General features: G+C 34.6%; 1 protein-coding gene across 1 annotated transcript; it reads right to left on the bottom strand.

Annotated features, from left to right (window-relative positions):
* Window positions 1–599: 599 nt before the first annotated feature.
* On the bottom strand, window positions 600–15,266 carry LOC136035364 (serine/threonine-protein kinase PAK 2-like). Its single transcript, XM_065717122.1, has 3 exons — window positions 15,123–15,266; window positions 12,885–13,067; window positions 600–5,757 (listed from the first exon to the last, which is right to left on the bottom strand). The coding sequence occupies exons 1-3, from the start codon at window positions 15,153–15,155 to the stop codon at window positions 5,605–5,607; spliced, it is 369 nt and encodes a 122-aa protein (XP_065573194.1). The 5' UTR covers window positions 15,156–15,266; the 3' UTR covers window positions 600–5,604.
* Between the last annotated feature and the right edge of the window lie 10 nt (window positions 15,267–15,276).

The raw sequence follows: 15,276 nt of genomic DNA, 5'->3' as shown, positions 1-15,276 counted from the left end.
ATTCCAGTTCTCTTTTTGAACGCACAAATTCTTAAAGCGATATGATTTATTCTTACAATTTTTTATTTTTCACAGTTTATTATCCGACGATTCTGTTCTGAATTATGCTTGACATACTTCTATCAATTTCTTAAAATCTCAATAATTTTGGCGGGCGGACAAGCGGGGGGAGGAGGGGGTTAAGGTTTAATCACAAACTTTTATAACCATATATTTTTAATTTTTTTACTAGTGAATATACTATTGAAGAATTTTTAATTTTACTATTGAAAAAGAAGAAGAAGATGAAGAAGGAAGAAAACAACAAAGTAAAAGCATGCTTTAAATGTGGTAAGAATTATTCAGCGTTTATCCTTTTTTTAAACATAAGTTAGGGTTTTTCTATATTGTATATTTTAACGCATGGCTTTATCATATTTAAAGAAAAAAGTCAGAATTTCAATATTTTACCATTGATTAGGCTCCTAGCCATGAAAAATCTACTTCATATATTCTTTTTTAATAAAAGAAAAGTTAGCCGTAAGATATGAAATAAAAGGTTATTTCAATAGCTGTCATTATTAAAAACACTAAACAGGTTGGTTCAAATTAGAGTGTCAGCCCCTTGGTTTTAATAACCGGATTTATTGGAAATCGTTAGAAAAAAGATGGCGAGGTAATCTGCAAAGATGAAACCTATTGGAGCTTTCTCTTCTTTCGTCTCTCTATGACTATGTAAAAGAAAATAATTGCGGTTTCACATTGTTATTATTTAGCGTATGCTACTTAAAAGAAAATCGTAAAATGGTCTGTCATTAGTCACTTAAAAGTAATATAAGAATCAGAAAAACTCCACGTTCCTACGGATGGCTTGCCCCCAGTCCCCCAATGCACTTCCTGGCTAAAGGGGCTTGGAACATGGATCATTTCTACCGATTTAGACTTTAAGGGACTAGAGTCGCATCCTTTACCTTACCTTATTTTTATATTCTTAAGGACCTTAAATAAATCAAGGTGGTAGGCCTACTTAGCCAACGTAACACCACTACAAAAACATCCTCAATCTATGATTTCGCATCCGTATTCGGATGATTTCATATTTATTTTCAGCTCACACAAGCCATGCTTTTAGGTCGAATCTAATTAATAATTAGTCCTTATTTCAGTTAATAATAATTATTAATGATAATAATAAGTTAATTTTAATATTAATAATTTATTAATAATAATAATTATTTAAATTAATAATAAGTCCTTTTTCAGTTAATACCTTAAAGTCAAGGAAGACCTTATACCTCAACCAAATGATAGCCATAACCACATAATCGTCAAAGACAACTGGAGAGTCATCGTTTTTACCTATCTGGTTTAAATAAATAGGAGCAAATTACTTGATCTTACAGTTTACACCAACAACCCGTTCCTAAATATATTAATGATGGCTTGATATAATTATTAATAATAAAGCTTTGTGGCATTCCAAAATAATGCAAAATTAATTCTTTTCAAGTACTGACGAATATTCCTTTATTGATGTCAATATATTGGCTTATAAATCTTTTTACCTCCTTCCTTGGAATTCAAACTTTTTTTTTGGAATTTACTGACAATAGAAGAATAAGTAAACGATCCAAAAGTATGATGCTAGAGACGATTAATCGGGAAATTGCAGACTTCGAGAGAATCTTGAGATTAATAAAAATGAAACCATACTTAATATACTGAGAATCCCTATTATTGCCACGACCGAGCACAAAAGCACCACCAATCACAGAAAACATTGAAATATCGTGAAAAACACTAAGGACGCTCCTGACATTCATCATAGTCATAGAAAGAAAAAGAGCCGAGTTTTTGCAGGAAGGAAATTGAATACAAAACATTATACAAAAGTGAAATTGTGGTGTTGAATAATGTAGCTTCATTTCTACAAAACGCTACGTATGATTATACCAGATGGTCCCTAAGGCAGAACAATTTTACCAAACTCGTTTTATTCTAAGGGAAACAGCAAAGACTATGGGAGAGCGTGGTGTCCAATTGGAAGATAAAATTCCCTTAGACTTACAGATGAACCCATTTCGATCGACCGATACCGGTCTCCCCACCCTTTTATGTGATAAATGCGACTCTGCAAGTGCGTTCAGAGAAAAGCTCCACCAGAGGATTTTTGGGAGTGCACTGGCTTATTTTTTCAAAAAAGAGCTCGATACGCGCTTTAATCTTTATCACAACATATCAAACAAAATACAGCTGACATCTATCTTAAAAACTTAGAATAGTCCCTGATTTTTACAATACCGGTATGAATGAAGATTTTTCATTCAGTTTGGAGAAACAAAAGGAATGTCAGATGAAAAAATGAAGGTGACCTCACTAGTGGGCTCGGAATCCATTTTCCAGAGCGGGATCAGACATTTGTCATGGATTTGAAAGGTAATCACAGTGATGCGGAACTTGTTGCACGACACAGGCAAGGACGGTTTGAGATCCGTATGAGAATTTGTCCTAATACAGAAAAGATTAAAATGTTAGATATCTTTTAAAAGATACATGTGTTCAAAAATCATCTGTTGTCAACGATGCGTCTCTTATAGTAACTTACCCAGCGTCGTTCAGTTTTTTAGAATGGTTTCCTTCACTAACCCGTAATCATTAATACTCACTTCCAATTTCCTCATTAAAAGCGAGAATGCACATATTTAGAGGGTAAAGTTTTATAAATTAAAAAAAAACATACTTCTCAGCAGTGGCGGTTCTGGTCTATCTTTTGCCCAGGGCAAAAAATCTTGATTAGCACCCCCCCCCCCTCCTGTTTCCCAGAAATGTTCAGGCCAAATTTAGCAAATTTTTTAATTGTTAAAAAGATTCATTTATTAACAAAATTTCACATTTATTTAAATCTGACTTTCCTTATTTAATATGAGAAAAGATATGGAAAAACCAAAATTTTGGATCCAATTTGCTTATACTTACTGCCAACCCACCCTTCACTTTATTTCAATAAAAATGAAATTTCTAAATTTTTACTTTTTTAAAGATAAATTATTAAAAATTTTGCGCCCTAAAATTTCTGCACCAGGGACAAGTGCCCCCGAAGCCCCCCTAAAACCGCCTCTGCTTCTCAGATAGATTTTACAATATGTAAAGGCAAAAAAATTGCACAAGAGATGCGTACTTAAAAACCAATACAAAAAGGGAGGCGATGCATAAAATCCCAAAAAAGAAAACATACAATGCAACTCGACATATTTAAGAGATAACTTAAGAAGACAAGTGGCAAAATAGTAAAAAAAACTGTCAAACATTGCATGCTTAATAAGCACCTTATGGTATTTGTGGTAAATATGAAATATCAGTTATTTCTGCTTTCACATCAGCATACACGGAGAATACTTCGAAATCCCATTAACTAGCCCTCTGATATATTTCTCAATAACACAAATTCAAATATTGTGACTTAAATGCACTTTTGGTCATTAAGCACCTCCTTCTTCTTGGAAATATACTGATAACCCATAACGCCCCTAACTTGTCCACTGTGTAAGTTTCTCAATATGAGAATATCAATGATTAGGTTTAAAGTTTAGACAATCAATGGAAAACCTTGTAAACTTTCTTGGTTTCATGGAAAAGTTTCTAGACTCAAATTAAATTATAAACAGGAAGCATCTCACTGGGAGAATGCAGGTTAACATTATGAAAACATAAACACATGTTTTGTTACATCAAAGACAACTTTATGTAATATATTCTTGCTTTCTAAAAAGATAGAAAATTACACTACTCAATTTCAGAATGTTCTTAAAATCTACAATCTAGAGACAACGTGCTAAAAGGACAAAACTTTAGGAAAAATTGCAGAAATAGATATAACGACAGTAAGTACATTCACCTACACTAACACCCTACGATTTTACAATAGGCTGAAAGACATTATCAACTTTTGAAAATATGATAGTGATACAAAAATGGTTGGCGCTTACGTGTTATAGTAACCCCACTCATGAAGTGAAGTTAGGTTATCATAATGAAATATACCAAAATATAATGGAATAATAATACTTTAGTAACAAAATTATGGAAAATACATAATAGAATTCAGGAAAGCAGGCCGGCCATAACCCATTATATTAAATACCTGACCTAATCCAACCCCCTCTATATATTAAATATTTAATTAAAATATACCTGCATAGTGATTTATCTCGCTCAGACTAAGCTGAATATCTCCGAGTGAACACAGAAACAGGTTTCAGTTCAGATCAAGCAGAAATTGCGATTGATATAACACGTAAGTACCAAACAGTCGTAATCAAATTTTCAGGGATAAAAATAGTTACAGAACATATATAGCCATTTAGATTAGTTTTATCATTAGATAAAACAAAAGCACCTGGAAAGCTTATATCTCAACTAAACAGACTAAACAGAACAACTAAAACAATTGAATTTAACAACATGGTTCTCTTTCACAAGAAAAAATTATTGTCCCGAAATCATCCACAGTTTAATGTTACAAAAAAAAGAAAAAAAAGATTTGTGTGACTGAAAGATTAGACTATAGAATGTGATAACTAGTCATTAATCAACATAACTATTTGGATTCTCATGTAACTCAACGCCCACGTGACTAACTCCCCTTAAACCAAAGTCCCCATTTAACTCAACCCCGTTCAATAAAAACCTCCTTCAGCTCAGCCCCAATTCAACCCAACCTCATTCTGCTCAACCCTGATTAAATTTAGCCATTGCAACATGATAGGGCTAGGTTGAATGGGGTTGAGCTGCACGGTGGTTGGGGTTAAATTCAATGATGGTTGGATTGAATGGGAGTGGAGCTACATGGATACCATATTTTGTAATTAATTTTGGTCATAAAGTTTATTTCTGAAATGTAAATATTCTTGAAATACACATATTTTCTTATGAAATGCGGAAAGATTTGAGATATCATAAATTTAAGCAGTCATTATTTTATACTAATGTATAAAGTACATGTCTTAATTTATATAAATTACATGATGATGACTCCGTTCTTTGGTCCTATGACTAGGTTCCATTTTTTTATTTATTTTTAAAAAAATAATAAAACAATTTGATAAACAACAATATTTGAGGACGCTGCACTCATTTGATAATAATTACCATTTTGTAAAACAAAGCCTTGTCCTTAAACATTCGACACCTGACAGCTTTGAACCTCTTGCGCAGTAAACACAATACCACGAAGATTTTGCTGTGCATGAATTTAAAATTTTTTTTTAAAGATTTTTCTCAACGAAAGCGGTTGACAGTTCAGTGTAAATGTACATATATTGAAAAGACAGTCCAAAAGTGGGATAAAGGCAGCAATTTTTGCATGTTTAAGTCGAAACAATATGAATAAATTCAACAGTCAAAACAGCAAATGCTACGAGAACTGTGACTTTACTTAGTTTGAAACACCAATAAGTTGAATTATACTTTAGGAAAAAATGTAAACTGAACTAACTTCTATGAAAAAGCATATTTACAATAATTAACTTAAAATCTATGCTACTAAAAACAGACAGATTGCATATTTTTATGACGGTGGAAGACACATTAACATATATTTAACCTTGGGTCACTGGATAGTCTTACTCAGCCATACAACTGTTTCTGCTTTCTGGCCGCAATTATGTTTGCTTTGAGGGACTTAAGATCTGTGGCCATTTTTAAAAATGGGTGAGATATCAACTCGGCAGATGAGGCTCTGGCTTCAACTTCAATTTGAAGACATCTATCCAGAAAACCCTGCAATAAAAATATGAAAGGTGTCAAATATGCGAATAATGAGTGTTTTGCTGCAGAAATTGTAAATGAAGAGTGTTCTCACAGTCTAGCTGTTCTAGTTAGAACACAAAGCTAGAATATTGTCTAGCAAGAAAAAATCATATGCACTAAAATATGTACATTATATATGGACATATGTACAAATATGTGGATTAAAATATGTACACATATTAGTTTTTTGTTCCGTTGAAATAATATTCGAAGCAAACCTTTGGTAGAGAGAAATTTCAAATAAAAGATATTGTGACTGAATCCTTTATTTGTTACTTTTCTCCTTTTCCTCATTTCTTCTTGACATCTGTTCGACAAACATTGCTTGAGTAATTAGATAGTGCTTTGTAGATGCCTCTAGTTGATATCCCAATCGAAAAAGTTGCACAATCAATAAGAAAGACTGAACAAACTGGAGGATGGATATGCTTGAAGAATAAAAATACATTCAATATTTTTTCATGTCGATTCAAAATTTTTGGATGTCGATTCAAAATCATATGTGTCTCATCCCAGATAACAGAGTTGTGACGTCGTCTCCACAAAAATAAAAATTAAAAATTTAACTAAATAATTTTTTACAGGCTCACTGAACGTTTTTACTCTAGACATAATGCAAACCGAACGCAAAAACTTACCATTCTGTTGACATAATTTATGACCCAAACAAAGCTTACATGGCAGTTCGACTAATAAGAGGAGTTGATTAATTCCTCTTCCTTCCTCAATACCTCCCCATTTTTGATCAAACGAGGCATGGCAGACTTGGCTGGGCCCATAGGTGTAGGAAGTGAAATGCGGCTGTAGATGAAACTGATGGTACCATACAAAAATCATTGATTATGCTGGTGAACAAATTTTTCAAGTAGTTGACACATTTCAAGATTTCCTCTTTCGTAAGCATAACACAGAGCTGTTTTCCCCATAGCATTAGTTGCACTTGGATCTGCACCGCTTTTTAAAAGATAATCAACTACATCATAATGGTTGAACATAACGGCAGCTATTAATGGAGTCCAACCTCGCATAGCGATAGAATTTGGATCCGCACGAGATAAAACAAGCAACTGACAAATTTCAAGGTTCCCGTCACAAGCAGCAAAATGTAACGCTGATAAATCAAACATAGACTTGGCATTTACATCCGCTCCATTTTCGATAAGATATTTGACTAGTTTAATATGGTTGCCCTTTACAGCCAAATGCAAAGGGCTGCGACCACAGTTGTCAAAAGTATTTATATCTACGCCAAGTGAGACCAACCACCGGCATTCAGAAAGTTTCCCTTTCGAAGCAAACTCAGACATAAGCTGTGATTTTTCATGCAAAAAATACATAATAATTCGTTTAATGTGATCAGCACACCTTACTTTAGGTATACATAGAGACGTCATCGTTCTTTACTAAATTGCTTCAAAAAGGCACTTTGAAATTGACAGCTAATCTATGTTTCTAAGATGTCTTCTAAAAACTCATAGAAAATCCGCCTTACTGAGGGAGTAAAAACAAGTCCTTCTAACTGAAGTTGAAATATTTTTGCTATTGTTGAGGTCATAGTTAATAAAGGACACTACCACCTCCAAAAGCAGGAAACTAAAGGAATAGAAGCGGAACCCCTCATTTGGTTTGACAGGCTAGCCAATGTCGAAGTCTTGAAACAGATGGGGCGGTATAAAATAATCATAAATAAATTGAGGTGGAGCGAAACAGATGCCTCTGAATTACATCATTTGCATGTGTGAAGAACATACATAAAATACAATATTTACATAATAGCCAACCATAAGAAGAAAACAGGAACTTCCAAAAAACTATGTCATAAGTAAGCAAACACTTCAAAAACACCAATGCTTCCTTACTCACAAAACTGACACTGCAAATACCAATACTCAGAAAACCGAGAATAACATGTGTTTTGCTTCTTTTCTATTTTTTAAAGTCCAGACAAGGTTTTTTTTCGAATTTGAAACAAAGAACACTTGACTAAAAGCCAAAACAAACATATTCAATAGAAATTTCAGAAAATGTTAATGTCTCGTTCAAATAGCGTAAAAAAGTGACACCAAATGATTGAATTTTAGAACGTCTAAAAAATTAGGTCTTGGCTTTGAAAACCCAAAGGAAAGGGAGCATGGTCTAGTCTAAGGTAAAGGGAGGATCCAATGCTCCGGAAACCGAATAAAATATTACGGAAACAAAAATTTAACATTCCCTATCTCATTATACGAACAAAACTAGAAAGACACAAGGAACCGATTTTTATGTCAACTTCGTAGTCAACTTCAGCAGAATAAAATTTATTTCTAAGTTATGACGTCATTTTAAGCCTTTTCAAAGCGAGAAATGGAAAAGAGCGAGAAACTTAAATTTTACAACTCCGGTGGTTTATCTGTTGGATATATCTTTTTAGCCCAACATTAGCACACAGCGTATTTCTAAGGTCCAAAGAAATGAAATTTAGCTCCATCAAACCAATGAATAAAACCAAATTTGCCTATGCCAAGCGCTATTCGTCACAGAAAACTGACTTACGACAAAGGGTGGGAAAGAGGAGGTAATTATTGTGACATGATGCAATTTATACTCAGGAAACAAATATGTCCAGATATCATCTTAAAAGAAATTATCGATTTTAAATCAACATAAAAAAAAACTTAAATGACTCTCACTTTGTTTGCAGTTTCTCACTATTCAAACTCGATGTGAAATAAAAATCTCCATAATTCAAAGAGGGAGAATTAGCAGTCGTATCCACCAAAAAATCTCTATTTTTATGATTCACCCTTGCAAGTTGAGAGGCATATCACCCCTCTAATCATTGTTGGCAATTAGTTCGGTTATCACCCGAGGCAAAAATAAAAATAAAGAAAATTTTTACCGGGTCAAGTAAACCACCGGTCCTGGTAAAAACTCGGCACATTTGGTAAAACTGTAGCTCGACGGTGAATTTTCAGAACGTAATCCTTACTCAAAATTCTGCAAATCGGTTGTTAGGACTACTCCACAAACGAAGTCATGGCCTATATAGTTTAGCTCCACACTCAGGGCCCATAGAAATAAACCATAACTAACAGTTATTATATCGGATTTTGATGGTTTCAATCGACAGGGCTTGAGAGTATCAAATGTCATTTATTATACCTTCAATGAGTGCTGATGTTGGGAACAAGCCCCAACTCAACTAAGACTCAAGCGTCTTTAAGACTCAAGACTCAAGCTTGCGTCTGAATCCATCTCCACTGGACCGGGGCGCCTTCTAATATAAATATATCATTCAGTTTATGGTGTCTAAGAAGTGATAAAAATGTGTGAAAATTATCCCACACGATTTTCGAGCAATTAACTTTTTCGTCTCCTTTTTTACTTTTAAGAGTAAACTATATAAATTATGTTGAAGAACCAAAAATATCTAAATATATTACACAAAGTATAACTATTTCTTGCATAAAGAAACGATAAAGTTCATCACAGATCGTGTCAGTCAAGAGAATCTCATTTAGTAGTTATCAATACGTGTTTTGTTTGGGCTTCAAATGGACAAATGTGTAAAAGCTACGTACGCCAGGAAATGAACCTACGACCTCCGGAGTAAAATTGAGATTGAATTGCGTAGAGCAAAGAAACTGGGAATTGGAAAAATATTTGTATATATTTTAACAAGAGATTACATAAATTCAAAAACCTCAAAAAAGAAAACAAAAAGGTTGAAGCTTAGTACCAAATTGTTGTTAGAAATCGAACTTGCTGTAATAATAAAATATCTTTGAAAAGATATCGGTATGAAAAGACAGCAAACTGTCTGCGGTTAGAAGACAAGCGACAATGAGAATCAATATATAGAAGCCTGTCACGTGCAGAGTACAGGGGCCCGGCGGCTGGTAATTGCAAAATTACCAATTATTTACCGGCAGCTGGATATAGTGAGACCAATTAAAGAAAAACCAAGACACTTAGTAGCTAAAAGTTAATATAAACATCATAGTATTTTAATAAATAAAAACAGTTTATTTTCAACAAGATTAGCGTAACAGTTGAATAGCTTTTTTTATTAGTGGGTATTTGAAAATTTTGCACAATAATATGCCAAAATGCAAGATTTTAAAATACCCCTTAATAAAGGAAGTTATACGACTGTTACGCTAAACTTGTAAAAAATTAGCGTAATAGTCGCTTGAAAATATATTTTACTAATACAAAAATACTAGGATGTTAAAATTCTCGAGGAAATTTCTGTTACACCTTAAATTGTATAAGAAAAATGTGGAAGGATTGTTTAAAAGACTATTTTGTACAGCAGTAGCTGGCAACCTAGTAAGAAACGACCAGACCCATCCTAAAAAAAGCCCATAACTCCTGGGAATAGTCGCAGATCAAAACAAGAAGTGCACTATCAGAACCAGCTTGTCCGAATCCCCTATATAGGAAACTCACCGATCCTTGGCTTGAACAACAAGAGAAATATACTGGCCTAAAACCAAGAAAAGTAGCTGAAACCACGATATTGTGCATATGTAAGACCAAAAGATTGACCCAATTGGTGAAAATGAACAATGTAAACCATCAAATGAGACTAAACATATTCCAGCAGCTAAAGAAAAGGGCATTGAAAAATTGTCTGAAGTAATCCAAGTTAAAATTGAAAATGAAGAACAAAGAAAAATGCGGTTAGAAGATAAGCGAATACGGAAATCACAACGAGTGAAAAACAAAAGTGGAAAAAAAATGTTTGCGTTTAGATTAACTGCGGCAACAAGGATCGACATGAATTAAAAAAGAAAGTTCAAAAAAAGACTGCATACATGTTACACCCACAATAGTATAAAACACGCTGATGTTTAGATTAATTTCTCAGATGAATAGACTGAAAATAAAAATATATTTTCCTTAAAACCCTGAACCCCACATTTTCCTCATAAATAAAACATTTAGTTTAAACCCTGGAAATATTTGATCAGTTTCTTGATCTTCCACGATAACATTAAAAAGTGCAACTTCACTTTTTTTTCTACGAATGAAAAAAAAATGCAGTTGCCTTTTTTTCAAATGGCAACTGCAAACGTTTTTCTTATGACCCTCTAAATATTGAGACATTTATTAGGCTAGCACGTTAATCTTAGGAAATTGAAACCAGATAAAACTTTACTAAGTATAAACTGGTATGTGTTTCACAGCAAAGATTCCTTATTTTTGATAGTAAAAAAAAAGATGCCAATGGGACGACCGAAAAAACGCAAATGTACCATTATTAAAAATCATAATTCGTTTAAACAAGAAGAAATTTTTGAACAATTAAACATGACAAGATCAAGCGGTCGACCCAAAAAACGCAAATTCATAGTGGCTGAAAATGAAGAACCTTGACAACCAAGACCAATCCGGGCAGCTAAAGCTAAGGGTATTGACAAATTGTATGAAATAATGAAAATCACAAAAAAAAGAAAAATGTGGTTAGAAGACAAGTAGCCCCGAGAATTAGAACGTGTCAAAAATGAAAGTGAAGAACAAACACACTTGCGGTTAGAAGATATGCAAAAGTGAGAATCAGAACGAGTCAAAAATGAAAAGAAAGAAGGAAGAATTACGCAGTTATATGACAAGCGACAGCGAGAATCAGAAATAGTCAAAAATAAAAGCAGATAAGAAAGAAATATTAGGTTAGAAGAACAACGCCGTCGCAATCTTCGACGCCAAGAAGCTGTGACACATAAGCAGTACAAATCTGAATTGATGACATAAACTGCACAAGTGTTAATTATAGATCACTGGGATCTTTCAATGTTATATATATTCACTAGGCAACCCTCCATTTTCCAAAGGAAAGAGTAGCAAACAAAGGTAATTGATTTGAAGATTCCTGCTTGCATGCTCGAACTACATTGCTACCTCCACAACATCCAAATGAAACGGTTTGCCATTTTTTCGGACTTCCCCTTTCCTCTAGGAAGTTCCGCGAACGAACCGGAAACTTGAACTGATTTTTCGTTCTAGCCTCACTTAACATAGGCCATGATCAAACCGTTAATAGTCATAATGTTTTTAGTTTTAAAGTGGCGGGACAGATTTATTAAAAAATCAATTCAGTGGTACATCCATCACAAACCATTGAAGTGGATTTTGAACCTCCTTCACATGGCCAAATGAACTTTTTAGACTCGATGAAGCTATTGAAGAAAGCCTCGCACATTCTTTAAATTACGGGATCTGTTGCAACCAAATCGATCTCTTAGAAGAAATTTCTGATATGCTCATTTGGTGATTTCAAACTCAATGACACCAAGTATTTCAATATACCGGTGTCATTTTAACATCGAAAATTTGAAATTAATTTGCACACCACTTTGTTTTGAAGTAGTGCATTTCAAACATTGTAATCCGTGCCCACTAAAACAGTTTTGGGTTTTTGATGGCGTCCATTCTAACCAGGCATACAAGCAGGGGTGAGGGGCCTTAGGGCCAAGCCCCCCCCCCCAAAAAACCCTCACAAGTTTCCCCCTTTGTCCCTTAACACTATATTTTTTTATAACACAATAATTCAATTTAGGCTTATCACTTGCCTAATGGAGGTCAAACAAAGGGAGGCACCAGAAGGCTCAAGAAAGCATAGCAAAGTGGAGCAACGAGACAGAGAGTGATCTAGTTTCAATTTTGGTATCAGCAGGCGAATGATTCGAAGCTCCAAGGGGCTTAAAACTCTCCTGAAATACCTGATCCCAGCACTTCATTGATTTTTGTTTTTGACTGAGTAATTCATCTCTTTCTCTCTCTTCCGTGCTTGTCATACCTTTTCATACCCAGTCTGGGCATGAAATATACCCAGATTGGGTATATTTCCATAATTTTGTTTTGTACTATCCTAACTCGGCGGCAGAATCTTGCGTTCAATTTGAGCGACCGAATGATTTTCCGTTCTTGTATCTTTCTAGTCATACAGATTTTCGAGAACGATTACTAAATCAAGATTTATCAGCGGAAATCAAACCAATTTGGCATCCATACCACATCCAAATATTAATGTGGTAATGCTACTGTGGTAGTAAATAACTGTTGCAGTATATGTTCTTGTATAAAACGAAACTAAAGAAACTGGTATTACTCACTTGAAATTCCGACGAGAGTTTATCCCACTGAGGTATGGTTGGCCTTCCATTGGCAGCAATTAGGTAAAGAGCACGCATCGGAGTTTGCTCCAGGTAAGGCGGCTTTCCATCAATCATTTCTATAGCCATTATCCCAAGTGACCAAATGTCAATTTTCTTGCCATATGACTTTCGACTCACAAGCTACAAAAAAAGGTACATTCAATTTTAGAAAATCCTCAAATGATTGTTAGGAAGCTCAGCAGCGAAGAAAAAACTTGCTGAATCACTTTAAAGGGTCATAAGTTATACCTTATACAGAAAGGCAAAAAGTGGTAAATGTCTCCAAGAGTTTTGGGGTCTTAATATTTAACAATTGCTTATTTATAAAATAATGTCCCACACAAAAGCAGGAAGTGCCTCCTGTTATCCCTTCAAGACTTATAGCTCTATACCTCTTCGTATCTTTAATTAAAGGTATTAGGACCTTGGTAAAACTTATGTAAAATTAGTTTATTGCTCAGAAGATTATACAATTTGAGCAGCCGATATTTCTTGAACCCCACACCCACCTCTGCTATTTCATGAAACGACATGGCAGGTCAGACAAACCCGTGTTTAAAATTAGCCTCGTATAAGACATTTTTACTCAAGACGTTTGGGAGCAAGGAGAGGGGCCTAACCCATAGTATTGGTTTGATAAAATTTATTTGACAGCGGTTTTAAGTGAAGTTTATTTGAAAGAGGTTGATGAGTCACATTTTCAAATGCACAATGCTAATTCCCCTTTTGACACATTGTCCTTTGAATTAATGCATATACTAGTTTATCGTTGTTATGGTATATAGTTGTAGTTTTCTTTAGATTTATAGGTGATTGATTGTGTCCAAAAGAAGAAGATTTCCGGACAATTAAGCCAAAGAATGAAGAAAGGGGACATTCAAAAACCTAAGTCTTTATAAAAACAAACTTAGGTGTATTATTGGGTTTACACTGCCGACGAATCAGCACTGCTGATTTTTAAGAGAAATTTTGAAAGAGCATTTCAAAATGCAGATATGTTTGGCACCAAGGAGGTTCAAATTTTCACAGTTCCAGATATATTCAACATGCTATTTCGCGTCAATATTGATCATGTCGCACTAAACTTTTAAATGACATATAAGTCTTAAAATTCAGAAGAGTAAGTCAATATGTTTCCGACGGTCACAGGCCTTTTCTAAATTCATGACTGAAAACAACGAGCCCTCAATTTTCTAGACATCTGCTTAGTCTCAGAATTCAATGAAATTTTGGCTCTATGCAGTTAATCGTACTTAAATCATCATATAAAAACTTGAGAACCGTATGGGTTTTCTTCTGTAATTTTCCAGCAAATTTCTGGGATTAGATACTAATTTAAACCATGCATTTTTAAGCATAAGACAAGTTGTCCATGCCTTTCTAATATAAAAAACTGAAAAACAACCTTGGCCAACTCCATAATGAGTTCCTAGAGTCAAACAAGATCCCAAGACGCCTCGCGGATCTTTAGTCCTCGAGATAGCCATAATAGACAAACTGGGAGAGTCTATGGTCTGGGATATTCGTCGTCGAGCGAAAAATCGAGTCTCGAGACATCCAAAGATCCAAGGATATCAAGGTCCCATGACACCCAAAGATCCCTTTCAGCCATAAGCATGGCATTTTGGAGCTGTGAGGATCTGATCCGTCTAGCTGGACCCAAAACTTATCTATAAGCGACAATGACTAGAACTCTTTCGCCGATTTTACAGGGTATATCTAAGCACTGCCTCAGCTAGAGTACGAGACATCTTGGGTATGCTAGGATATAATCTTAAAACCTCTTGACGAAATTAGCAGCAGACCTTTCTAGCACGACAAGTTGCTTGGAACCTCTACACTTGCTACATTGAGCTTTCCCATGCTTCCTCAGAGTGACCCACCCAATTCTAAATTTTGTTCTCAAATGAGACTTCTCAGGTTCAAACCGTTGCATGTAATATTATCTTGATTGCTAGTGTGTCTTGTTATGGAGATTTCACAGCCAAAAAGATTAAGAACGACCAGGGTTCGCTCCTTTTAAGTCACCCTCTAAGCTGTTAGCAGGTCACCTAGTCCCTTTTTCTTTTCTTTTTTTTTCCTATCAACGCGCTATTTTGACTTGTGTACTATTGTTTAGGAAAATTTTCGGTTATAAGGATCAGCTACATATACAATGTTGGAAATCAATAGATGTTCCAAAAAATAGATATTTACCTCAGGAGCCATCCAATAAGGAGTTCCAACCATGGTTTGCCTCTGTTCATCGGGTTGGATATTGGCCGAGAAACCAAAATCTGTGATTTTAACGCTTCCATCTAAGCCCAATAATATATTATCTGATTTTATGTCTCGATGAATTATATTATGA

This window comes from Artemia franciscana, chromosome 14 (assembly GCF_032884065.1).
Source record: "Artemia franciscana chromosome 14, ASM3288406v1, whole genome shotgun sequence".
Lineage (NCBI taxonomy): Eukaryota > Metazoa > Arthropoda > Branchiopoda > Anostraca > Artemiidae > Artemia > Artemia franciscana.
The sequence above is the reverse complement of the archived record's forward strand: the minus strand, read 5'-3'. Positions and strand labels throughout refer to the sequence as shown.

What these genes read in the sequence shown, in the direction of transcription:
- LOC136035364 (XM_065717122.1), bottom strand. Translation starts at nt 15,155, where the DNA reads ATGGTTGGAACTCCTTATTGGATGGCTCCTGAG. An exon ending in CTTATTGGATGGCTCCTGAG is followed by an intron (nt 13,068 to 15,122) that starts GTAAATATCTAT and finishes CTTTTTTTGTAG; the next exon opens with CTTGTGAGTCGAAAGTCATA. An exon ending in AACTCTCGTCGGAATTTCAA is followed by an intron (nt 5,758 to 12,884) that starts GTGAGTAATACC and finishes TTTTTATTGCAG; the next exon opens with GGTTTTCTGGATAGATGTCT.